This window comes from Panicum hallii, chromosome 1, assembly GCF_002211085.1.
Source record: "Panicum hallii strain FIL2 chromosome 1, PHallii_v3.1, whole genome shotgun sequence".
NCBI lineage: Eukaryota > Viridiplantae > Streptophyta > Magnoliopsida > Poales > Poaceae > Panicum > Panicum hallii.
In genome coordinates, this window is record NC_038042.1 from 41,819,481 (window position 1) to 41,831,268 (window position 11,788).

At 46.9% G+C, this 11,788-nt stretch overlaps 1 protein-coding gene across 1 annotated transcript; it reads left to right on the forward strand.

The window, feature by feature from the left end:
* The first annotated feature begins 1,043 nt into the window (after positions 1-1,043).
* Positions 1,044-2,283, forward strand: LOC112897058 (uncharacterized protein At2g29880-like). Its single transcript, XM_025965250.1, has 3 exons — positions 1,044-1,155; positions 1,241-1,630; positions 1,718-2,283. Exons 1-3 carry the CDS (start codon positions 1,044-1,046, stop codon positions 2,281-2,283), a joined length of 1,068 nt encoding a protein of 355 aa, XP_025821035.1.
* The last annotated feature ends 9,505 nt before the right edge of the window (positions 2,284-11,788 follow it).

Consider the following 11,788-nt stretch of genomic DNA (forward strand, 5'->3'; position numbering starts at 1 on the left):
GAATTTTGTAGGATTACTGTTTCTTAGGATTTTTTCCTATCTGATCCTTTGGCTCACCAAAAAACGTAGGAAACAATCCACAGGAATGCATTTTTTAGCGTGATTTCACAGGAAAGTTACCAAGAGGTCTGACCTCTTGGAACTTTTCCTGGCGGGAATATTACCGCGTTCTGCTCCCTTTCGCGCCGCTTCTCGTTGTTTTCATGCGTACTGCTCTGTCTTCCCCCTGGCGAAATAAAAGAGGCGGAGAAACAAAAACACACTCTCCCCTCCCCGGAGAAACAAAACACACTCTCTCCACTCCCCTTCCCATCGTGACCAACGACGAAACCTATCCACTTCTCATATCGTCGGCTACCGGCGACCACATTCATCCCCACTGCAGGTACTCTTCTTCCGTGTTTGATTTCTGATTTGTTGCTTCCTTTTCGTTTTTCCCCATCAGATCTGAGCATCATCGGCCTCCTGTCCATTCGACGGCCATGGCGACCACAGGGCCTCGTTTCCCATTGGAGAGCATAAGGCAGCATTCCCCATGACGGCCAACCAGTACTGCAGGTATCCGTAGGTTCTTCCCCAGCTGCCGGCGCTACCCTTTTGTTTACTGTAGTTGATTTGAGGTGCGGCTCTGCTTCTAAGCATGATCGATTTCCCATGCGCACTTCCATATTTGGCTATGTGGTGTTTTGACGGAGGCAACGATGCATGTACTAGCTCAGATGCAGGCACCACGAATGCACTAGTATAGATTGACGGAGGCTTTCTCTTCTTGTAGTTATTTATTATATCTAAGTTTGCCGTAAGATATATTATAATATTCTGATGCACACGATGCGCTTGATGGAGATTCTTTGCTTCTTGAAGATGTTTATTATTTCTAAATTTGTAGTGAAATATAGTACAAAATTATGTTGCACACGACGCACTAGTCTTGCAGTGAAATATACTATAAATTTTGGTCAGCTCCATTTATTTTGGCATTCTTGATCAGGTCCAAAATTTTTCTGGGAAAAATTACATTATAATGTTCTTCTAGGGAGGTGATGCCGGGTAGAGGTCGTGCACAGATAGCTGTTCAAGGTGATTTGTCTAACAGACAAGGTCTCATGAATGTTGACACAGAGCATGATACTACTGAGCCTACTCCTGAAATTGGTAATGCTTCTAACTTTTACTGCATTTGCACACTAAAAATGTAAAGTAAATTTGTATATATCTATTGTTGAATGCTGGAATACAGGAACCACTCGTAAGAGAGCCAAATGGAGCCATGAGATGAAGTTATTTCTTATTGGGCTCCTCAAAGATCATGATGTGCCAGGTTTTAGAACACATAATGCTTGGAGTAAGGAGGCATGGACAAATATTGTTTGTCACTTGAATGCAAAGTTTGGTTGTTCATTTACTCTCAACCAAGTCAAACAGAAGGAGCAGGACTTAAAGAAGGATTATCGTGTTGTGAACGAATTACAAGAAGAAAGTGGTTTTGGATGGAACAGCGAGAGAAAGATGGTGACGGCACCTCCAAATGTTTGGGCTAATTTTGCTGCTCGCAAGAACAATTCTGATGCCCTCACTTGGCAAGATAAATCATTTCCATATTTTAATGATTTATTTGCACTCTATGATGGTGAGATTTTGGACCAACAAAAAGTTTTATTCTCAAACAGGAGCTGTAATTTCTTTTTTTCACCAGTCTTGCAATGTAATTGTGCAGGTCGTTATGCAGAAGGGAGGACTTGTCATGGTATGGATCATTATGCAAACAAGGCAAAGAACGCATCAAATCCTTCAACTCAACAAGCACCAGCAGCTGAGACATATCAGTCACCGTCTCCTACTTGGCCTGCTGAATTTGACTCTGGTTTGCAGTTTCCTTTTGATGAAGAGGCTGGTGTGACTCCTGTGCAGCACATGCAAACTCCTCCTAGCTCAACACCGACACCTTTAGAAGGTACGGAATCTCGACGTGGAAAGAAACAAAAGACTAAATCTTGTAGTCCTGAAGAAGGATTTCATGAGAGGTACCTAAAGCTGAAAAGGGAAGAAATTGATAGATTTGCTGCTATTGAGGAAAAGAAATTGGAGGATCCTTACAGCATCAACAAGTGCATCACGGTGCTTGAAAGCTTAAATGATCTACAAATGGGGGATATATTATTGGCTTCTGATATTTTCCAAAACAAGAACAACAGGGAAGTTTTCTTATCATTTCAAGGTGATGCAATTCGTTTGGCTTGGGTTAAAAGGGAGATTGGGCGTTTGCAGGCTGAGAAAAACTAATGGGGTTGGTTGCACTAATGCTTTTGTTTGGGAGTATTTTGTGATACTTTTGTTTGGAAATATTTTGTGATACTTTTGCAGGCTGAGAAAAAACTAATGGGGCCGGTTGCACTGATGCTTTTGTTTGGGAGTATTTTGTGATACTTTTATTTGGGAGTATTCTGTGATACTTTTGCAGGCTGAGAAAAAACTAATGGGGCTGATGCTTTTGTTTGGTGATAACGTAAGGATATGCAACTTATGGCTGATAGTAGTAGAAGTACTATAGTTCTAGTAGTACAATAGTAAAAGTACAACATTTCTAGCAGTACAATATTTAAGTCTTGTGAGCTACATATTGTTCTAGCAGTGCAATAGTAAGAGTATAATATTTGTATCAGTACAATATTTAAGTCCTGTGAGTTACATATTGTTCCCACATCTGATGTGCTGTAGCATCTCTCTTTTGATTTCCAGCTTCTCTAGAATTATTAAATCTCTGTATATCACTGTTATAGTTGTGGTCACCGCTTGGCATTTCAACAACATGTTCTGAATCTAACTCATCATTGGAATTAGTTGGCCACTGCATATCTCCATTATGTAGGCGTATAAAGTTGTGTAGAACAGAATAAGCAACTGATATATCAACTTGCTTATCAACAGGATAGTGTGAGCCAGTCCTTAGTATAGGAAATCTCATTTTCAATATACCAATTGATCTCTCAATATGGTTTCTCAGTTGTGCATGTCGAAGATTAAACAGCTTTGTGCATGTCGAAGATTAAACAGCTCCTTGTAATTCCGAGGCTTTTGATTGGCTCTTCCTTGTTCTTGTAAGTGATACCTTGTTCCACGATATGGTGCAAGGAACTGTGTTGTGTTTGCATAACCAGCATCCACAAGAAAAAATTTACCAGGTGGTACTACTAGGCCATGATCAAGTGCATCTTGTAGAACTCTTGCATCTGAAGCAGATCCCTCCCAACCGGCATGTACGTGGACAAACTTCAAATCAAAATCGCCTGCTAGCATCACATTTTGAGAAATTGTTTGCTTTCTATTCCTATAAGGTTCTTGCTGTTCCAGCGGAAGTATCATTGGCATATGTGTCCCATCAATAGAGCCAACACAATCCTGCATAAAAACTAACAACTGGAATATATATATTTGTTTATATATATTCATTGCTGTTCATATGACAGATATTTTGAAATTCTAAGATAACAACTGGAATATATATATATATATATTTGTTTATACCTGAAAAAAGGGGTGAAATTTTGGTCTTCTCAAGATCTGATGTGGATGTAGAGACGGTGGATGAATATATATGCATGTTAGCTGTGTAATTGCATCAAGCACAGCTCCAAAGTATCGACTTATTATTTCTCCATTGTGTTGGAAGAAATCTGCCAATGTCTCATTACTTGCATTTTTTGCTAGTGCATATAAAAATATAGCAACTTGTTCTTCTACCGAGACAACTCTTGAATCAGTAAGGAGTTGTTTCTCACGAAGCTTGTGTACCAAAGCATAAAAAACACTAAGTTCCATACGGAAATTTCTTTTGCTTAGGATCTCATGCCCAGTTAAGATTTCTTGAACACGAGATGCTCCTGAAAGTTTGGATGTGTGCATAGGTGTCTTTGTAGATGGTTTTGATGAACTGCTTTCTAAAGTCGGGAGAACAAAAAGCATGAACTCATCTTCATTTTGTGACCTTCTTTGATAGTTTCGATCCATAAAAGTGACAACCAAAAATAACACTTTGCTAGCTTCTTTTATCAACTGCTATTGCCTGGAATGAATTAAGCACAAGAAAAACATCTACCATCATGACTAACATATATGCAGAAAAATTGTTAAGTACGCATGAAGAGCTAAGTGACTCACCAGATTGCCTTTGTTTGTTGAAGGAGGAAACAAGTTTCGCTTCTTTGTGTTGCAATGTATAAGTAGTGCTTTATAAAGGCATACAAAGGCAACTGCTAGCTGGGGAATGGCTAGCATGCAAATACAAGGCAACCGATAGCTTGCTGCAACTGCTAGTAGCTTCTTTCAAATTCAAAATCAAAGCAAAGTGATTCCTTTATTTTTCCTATGGTGCTACCAAAGGCATTCTCATCTCAATTCCTATGGTTTCAATTCCTATACGATTCAAAACATCTACCATCTTAATTCCTGTATTTTTCCTGTTCCTGCGTTTTTCCTATCCTACGTTCCAAAGGAGACCTTATTTTTCCTATGGTGCTACCAAAGGCATTCTCATCTCAATTCCTGTGGTTTCAATTTCTGTAGGATTCAAAACATCTACCATCTTAATTCCCGTGTTTTTCCTATTTGTGCATTTTTCCTATCCTACGTTCCAAAGAGGGCCTAAAGCTAACTTTTCCTACGCTGCAATTCAAGTACAAAAGCAGATTCCTCAACTTTTGCGTGATGCGGAGATGAGCTACTTTAAATAAATTACCCACCTACCGCTCCTTACGAAACAAAACGATTCGCTTTTATTTCCGGAGCCATCTTCTTCCCCGCAAGATTCGGCGTCCGGCGAGGCGCCGCTCCGGCAACCGCGGAAGCTCCAGCGCCGCCCCGCCCCGCCCCGCCGGCCGCTGGCGCCGCCCCGCGACCCCGTGCGGCCGCTGGCGCTGCCTCCCCTCCCAGGCGCGGCAGCGGGCTCTGCTCCCCCTCCAGCCAGGCTCTGCTCGTGCACCCCCTCCAGGCTGGCGGGGGCTTCGTCGCTGGCTGGCTGCGCGAGCCCCACCACCCACTGGGACAAGGAGCCCCTGTCCCTCCAGCTCGCTGTCGCGTGGAGTTTGTTGCCCGTCGTGTGCTGCTCCTGGTGCAGCAGCGCACACCAATTCAAGATCACTCCAGCCAAATCAACATACAGATGCTGCTCCATGGTGAAATTCATCTCCATTGCGACTGATTTTGATGAGTTTTGCACTGGATTAGGGTGGGCAACAGAGAGAAAAAGGAGAGAGGCAACAGACCCGCGTGAAGCCCCGCCACTAGCACTGCCCTACCGAAGCTCTGCTTGGATCTGAAGGAGACGAGGGGGAGAGGACGATGGGAGGAAGAGAAAAGGAATAAAAGATTTATTAAAGGCCCATATGGAGAAACTATGCGTTTGGATAAATAGTTTACACATGATGTCTAACTGATGTGGCAGTATAACTGATGTGGCAGGATAGACACTCATGAACACTATGGGTTGGAGCTGCGTTTAAATAAATTAAAACTTTTCTTTCTAAAATAGTTATTTACATGTGAATCTCTCAGCAACACAGTATTTCAACAGCACAGTGTTTTAAGATCATTTAAACTATCTCTCAGGACTTCAGAGGTATTGCAACCATTTCATATTAAACCCACACAACCACATTTCATATCAAATCCACACTACTACAGCAAATTCAACTAAATAGTTTTAACTTTTTACAGGTCACAGTAGCTTTTTTTCATAGCTCATAACTCCTAGCAATTTTTTTCGCAGCTACAACCGAGCCAAAGTGGGTCGATTTTGATTTTTAGGCTGGGTTATCTCACCCCTTTACAGTTTAATAATTTTACTTTTCATTTCCATTGCATTTGATATTGGAAAAATCAAACAGATGACTGCGACGTTTTAGCCCACCACGTCGTTGGCCTTATACGTAGCCAAACGTGTAGCCCAGCACGACACAGAACGGATGCAATCAAACACAGCAAGGTTGGGCACGACACGATTAGACGCGGATAGCTAATCGTGGCACGACGCACGCGCGGTCGTGCCGTACCAGCACGATGGCACGGTCGGCCGGCGTGGCCGTGCCGGCCCTGGCCCATTGCTGGCGGCAGCGAAGACGAGAGGTGTGGGGAGGAGGAAGCAGCGCACAGGAACGGCAAGGGCGCGGGGAGACGGCGGCCGCAGATATGGCGCTGGGCGTGGGGAGGCTGCGGTGTGGGCGTGCGCTTACAGCTCCGAGGAGGCCGTGGTGGCCACGCGGACGGCCGCCGCTGCGGTGGCGTGGACGGCACCAGGATGCCGCGGTGGAGAAGGACGGAGTGTATCATGCCTGACGGAGAAGGACGGAGCTCCAGCTGCCTATGCAGGACGACCGAGTAGTGGGGGGCTAGCAGTAGGCAGTAGCACGACCGGGCTCCCTGACAAATCCGAACGCACGGACAATGATGGGCGCTCGTGAGGCCGCAGTCGGCCGCGTGAACGGCACCAGGGAGGCTCAGTCTGGGCGTTCGGGCTACCCGAAATTTCGGGTCGGGCTTTTCGGGCTTTTTAAGATTTCGGGTATCTGCAAACGCTACCCGAAATCGGGTATCTGGGAACACTACCCGAAATTTCGGGTACCCGAAAATTTCGGGTTCGGGTTCGGGTAGCCCGTTCTACCCGAACTTAGTAAACATGTCACAAACTAACATTTAACAACAACAAAATCAGCCATTACTCCATTACATGACTCTCAGACTCTGAATATCAATGTCTCAAAGCAACATTTTACAGCAGACAAATGACAAATCAACCATTATTCCATCTCAAGTTTCAAAGACAAATGACAATAACAAGGACGTACATGATAATTAAAGCTACGGCGCCACGGCGGAGGGCAGGGCACGGCCACGGCGGGCGGGCCGCACTCGAAGCCGCGCTGTCGGAGGCTCGGAGCCGCGCCGCGGAGGGAGGAGCGCTGCGGCCCGCGGAGGGAGGAGCGCCGCCACCGCCGGAGGGAGGAGCGCCGCCACCGCCGGAGGGGAGAGAGACGAGCACCGCGCCGCCGCCACCGCCGAAGGGGAGAGAGACGGGCGACGGCTAGGGCGCCGCCACTCGCTCGCGAGTCGCGACCTCGCCCTCGCGTTCCTGCTCGCTCGGGATAGCCCGATAGGGGATTGGGGGTTGCCGGGTTGGACCACTCTCTTGCCGGCTTGCCGCATTCCTCCATGGGCCGGCCATCTTAATTGGGCCGAGTAAATTAGTTCGGGTAGATCGGGCTATTCGGGTACCGCCCACTGATACCCGAAAAAGCCCGAAATAAGTTCGGGTTTTGGGGTTTGCTACCCGAGCAGGCCCATCGGGTATCGGGTATCGGGCTATTCGGGTTCGGGCTCGGGTAGTTCGGGCTTCGGGCTTCGGGCTCGGGTTTTATGCCCAGACTGAAGGGACTGAAGGGAGGCTGCGGCGCGCACGGCAACGGGCGTGGGGAGGCGGCTGCCCGAACAACGACGGGTGTCGGGAGGCCGCGGCGGCATTGGGGTCTCGGGGATGACGGGAAAGGCTGCGTGCGAGAGAGTTGACTGGATAAGAAGGATAAGGTTGAGACTGAGAGGAAGTGTTGGGCTGTAAATGGGTGTACTCGCGTGAAATCGTGCCGGACTTTGTATCCGTACCGGTACTGCGTGCTGAAATTTGAATCCACCTGCAATACGGCCGTGCCATGCTGTCACTTGTACTGTATCGGATCGAGTTTATATAGCATTTTATATATCGTGTACCGTGCGGTCCATCACGCACGGCCCATTTGGCCTAAGGTTGGCGTTTCCCCCCACATCCACGGCCTTTTTTACTCTACTGCTCCAATCGTTACGAAATAGACCAAAACAGATCAGAAGGTCTTCCTTCTTTTACAATCAATGCCACCAGTAGAGGCGACCAGAAAGGGGCGGTTACGCGGTGGAGCGGCAGTGAGGCAGATGGGTGGTTGCACGGCGGGGCACCTTGCCAGTAGCGTCCGCTGGCAGGGGAAGAGGAGGATGGCGGCAGCGGGAATCGCACGGAGAAAACCACGGGCTTTGCGAGAACCAGACTCTCAAGCCAAGCGGGCTGATGTATAGCACACCAGGCCACAAATCGAGGTGAGCCCCTCTCCCCTTCGTTGCCTATACTCCTATGCTGCCTGTGCTGCATGTGCTCCGATACTACCTATGCTGCCTTTGCTGTTTATGCTCCTGCGCTGTTGCGCTACCTATGCTATCTGTGCTCCTGTGCGAGGCTATTTTTGCATCTCCCAGCTGAAATCAAGGTATTCTCGTGGATTAGAACATGGGCTCCTGTAATCTGATTAGAACTTATGGGAATTGGATTAGAACTCTATGGGGAGATGAAACTGGATTTTGATTAGAATCTCATGTGCAAATTTTTCCGATTAGAAGCTATGTGAAAATTGTAGGTTGATTTTTGGAGATAAAATGTGAAATTTTTAGGATAAGAACTCATGTAGGAGATGTTCATTTTTTGGATGTGGATGTTAACTTGATCTCGACCCTGATCGGTCCAACGACCGATCCGGAGTCCGTTACGCGTCCCGATCGGGGGCGCACAGCCAAGTCAATGGCGTGTGGGCCCTCGTCGCGCAGCGCCAAAATAAATAGGAGGTGGGGGCCGGGGCACGCGATACGAGGTTCGCCGCCGTGCCTGTAGCCCACCTAAAACCCTACCCGATCCGATCTAAGGGGGCGCTGAAGTGACGGGAAGCGCCGCTGCCTCTGCACCAAGCGCCACCGCCTCTGCTCGACTTCACCGCCGGCCCCACTCCACCCTCGTCTTCGTCTACGGCTCGGGTTCTTCATCGCCATGGCAAGCAATGGCGATGCCGGCACATCAACCGGGGGTACGGCATCTCTTTCCCCCTCTCTCTCTCTCTGTTACCCTCTAAGTTAGACTCAAATGATATATTGTTTTTGGCTAATCACCGAGCTAACTCACGCTTAGTCGATCCCTAAACCTAGCAATGGTATCAGTAAGCCTAACTAAGTGAAGTTAGGCTCGGGTAAGAAAGAAACAGCAATTAGAAGGAGGGGATTTCAAATCAACCCGAGAGAAATTGCAAGGCAAGAAAGCAAAGATCGATTCAAACCCTTCGAGGTGAAAGAACCCACGCACCCCGAGCCAAACCCGCAAACCCTAACCCTAATCGGTCAAGCAAGAACGCTTACCTCACCACCGGGAGCTCCCTGCTCCACGGGACAGCACCGCCGAGGCCCAGGAGCTCCGGCGCACCACCGCCGTCGATGGGCCGGGCCATCCCGAGCGCGCCGTCGCTCGCGGATCCCCACCGTGCCTCGCGCGCGGGCTAGCTAGCCACCTCGGGCCCACTCGACGGCGGCGCGCTCACGCACAGGCGAGCGCACTCGCCGGCGAGGAGGCCCGCGGCGGCGCCGTCGCCTAGGTCGCCGTCGCGAGGAGGCGGCCGGAGAGGTCGGAGGGGAACGGAGAAATGAGTGAGCTAGGGTTACGGGAGAGGCGCTCGCGGGCGGGTTTTGATCCGCCGGGATCGACGCGCGACCGTCGATCGTGATCGGACGGTCGCGGTCAATCCGCGGGCGCACGGGCCGCTTTTGGCCCAGGCGGGGCGCGGCTTTCCCGGCCCAGGCCCAGGTTGCGGCCTGGTGCGCGGGTCAGCGCCCGCGCACACGTTGACCGCGCTGGGTCGGGCTGCACTGGGCCGTTTTGGGCCACACACACAGTGAATCTTCTTAAGTATTTTTCAAAACCTTTCTTTTGGACTTTTCCTTGTATGTTTTAATCTCTGTTTTAATTTTCACCAACGTGATAATTTCTATAGAGAGACAGTAAGTTAGAATGTTCTGAAAGTTAGCACAATTTTTTTTCCGCTGCACATTTAATTAAGTTATATCCTTTAATTATTTTAGACCCAACGAGACATTATAATTAAAGGAGTCAGTTTTCAGTTTTTTCTTCCGTTATAATATTGTTATTTTCTGACCAACGTTGATAATAGCAGTATTATAATTTTTTCAGTAAGTTTCCATGCATTTGTTCTAATTCTGCCCAACGGTGTTTTAGAAATAATGCAACTAGATATTTGTATGTCTTAATATTGACCAACGTTGAATTAAGATATGCAATCCTTATTCTATAAAGCAGTTCTCACTTTTCTTGATTTAAATTTCAGGATCTAACGCAATGACCTTCATTAATGCTATACCGCCGTTGGATGGTTCCAACTACGGGATATGGGCTCAGAAGCTAGAAGTGGCTCTCGCACTCTCAGATATTGACCTAGCTATCACCTCACCGTGTCCCGTCAGTCCTGGGGAACTGGTGAGGGAAGCGGATGAGAGTTTTGCCGATTGGCAAGCTCGCCAAAGAGAACATGCAAATGTTCAAATGAAGTATGATCTTGAGAGAGCAAAATGGAACTCTTCCAACAGAAAGTGCTTGATGGTCATCAAGAGTTCCATTATAGACAGTATCAGCGGAGCAATCCCAGATTGCGCCACCGCAGTTGAGTACTTGAAGAAAGTTGAGAGTCAATTTGTTGGCTCTTCAAAAGCTTATGCACAAACTCTGATTCAGAGGTTAGTAAATGACAAGTACACTGGCGGTGGTGTGAGAGAGCACATACTGAAGATGAGCGACATGGCATCTAAGCTCAAACCTATGGACATGGAGCTTCCTCATGCTTTTGTGGTCCATTTGGTTTTGGCTTCCCTGCCAAAAGAGTTTGAGACTTTTGTTGTTAACTACAACATCAGCCCAGAGACATGGGATCTAGAGAAGCTCATCACGATGTGTGTGCAAGAAGAGGAAAGACTTAAAGCCTCGCATGGTGACACGCTCAACTATGTTAGGCACAACAAAAGAAATAACTCTTCTGACAAAAACACGAGGCCACAAGGGAAACCTCAGTTCAAACGAGGTTCCACTTCTTCTTCTTCTTCGACTCACCCAGGCAAGGGTGCAAAGAAAGATCAACCACACATTGAAAAGGATCAATGCATGTGGTGTCACAAGACGGGACACTACAAGAAAGATTGCCCAGATTTTCTAAGGCATTTAATTAAGAAAGGTGAGGATGTTATCACATTTATAGATGAGACCCTGTACGTAAGTTATTCTAAATCTACTTGGTGGATTGACTCAGGTGCAACTGTTCATGTTGCTAATTCCTTGCAGGGTATAAGTACAAGGACGATGCTGCAAAGAGGGGATAGATGGCTGAAAGGCGCCAATGGAGTTAGAGCCGACGTTGAAGCAGTTTGTCAACTCACGTTAGAATTAGAGAACGGCTTTAAACTCCAGTTACATAATATTCTTTATGTACCCTCTTTGTCTAGAAATTTAATTTCAGTATCATGTTTGGCAGATGATGATTATGATTGTCATTTTGGCAAAGAACAATGTGAGATTATATTTAAAAGTCAGTGTGTTGGTCTTGCCATCCGACAAGACAAACTTTATATGTTGCCTATGCATGAGACTGTCAATTCTGTTAGCAATACTACGAGTATTGAACGCACGACTAACGACGCAAGTAATAAGCGCAAACGATGCGACAACGAAAATTCACCGAAATTATGGCACTGTCGTTTAGGCTATATTTCGAAGGGGAGAATTGAGAGATTAATTAAAGAAAATATTCTCCATCCGTTAGATTTTTCAAATGAAGAATATTGCATCGATTGCGTTAAAGGAAAGTATGTTAAGAAAATAAAGAAAGGAGCCAAACGCAGTTCAGGGGTTTTGGAAATAGTGCACACAGATATCTGTGGTCCATTTCCCATA

Excerpts from the sequence above, each read along its gene's own strand:
- LOC112897058 (XM_025965250.1), top strand. The coding sequence starts at position 1,044 with ATGCCGGGTAGAGGTCGTGCACAGATAGCTGTTCAAGGTGATTTGTCT. Across the intron at positions 1,156-1,240 it reads TGAGCCTACTCCTGAAATTG|GAACCACTCGTAAGAGAGCC; the intron begins GTAATGCTTCTA and ends GCTGGAATACAG. Across the intron at positions 1,631-1,717 it reads TTTATTTGCACTCTATGATG|GTCGTTATGCAGAAGGGAGG; the intron begins GTGAGATTTTGG and ends GTAATTGTGCAG.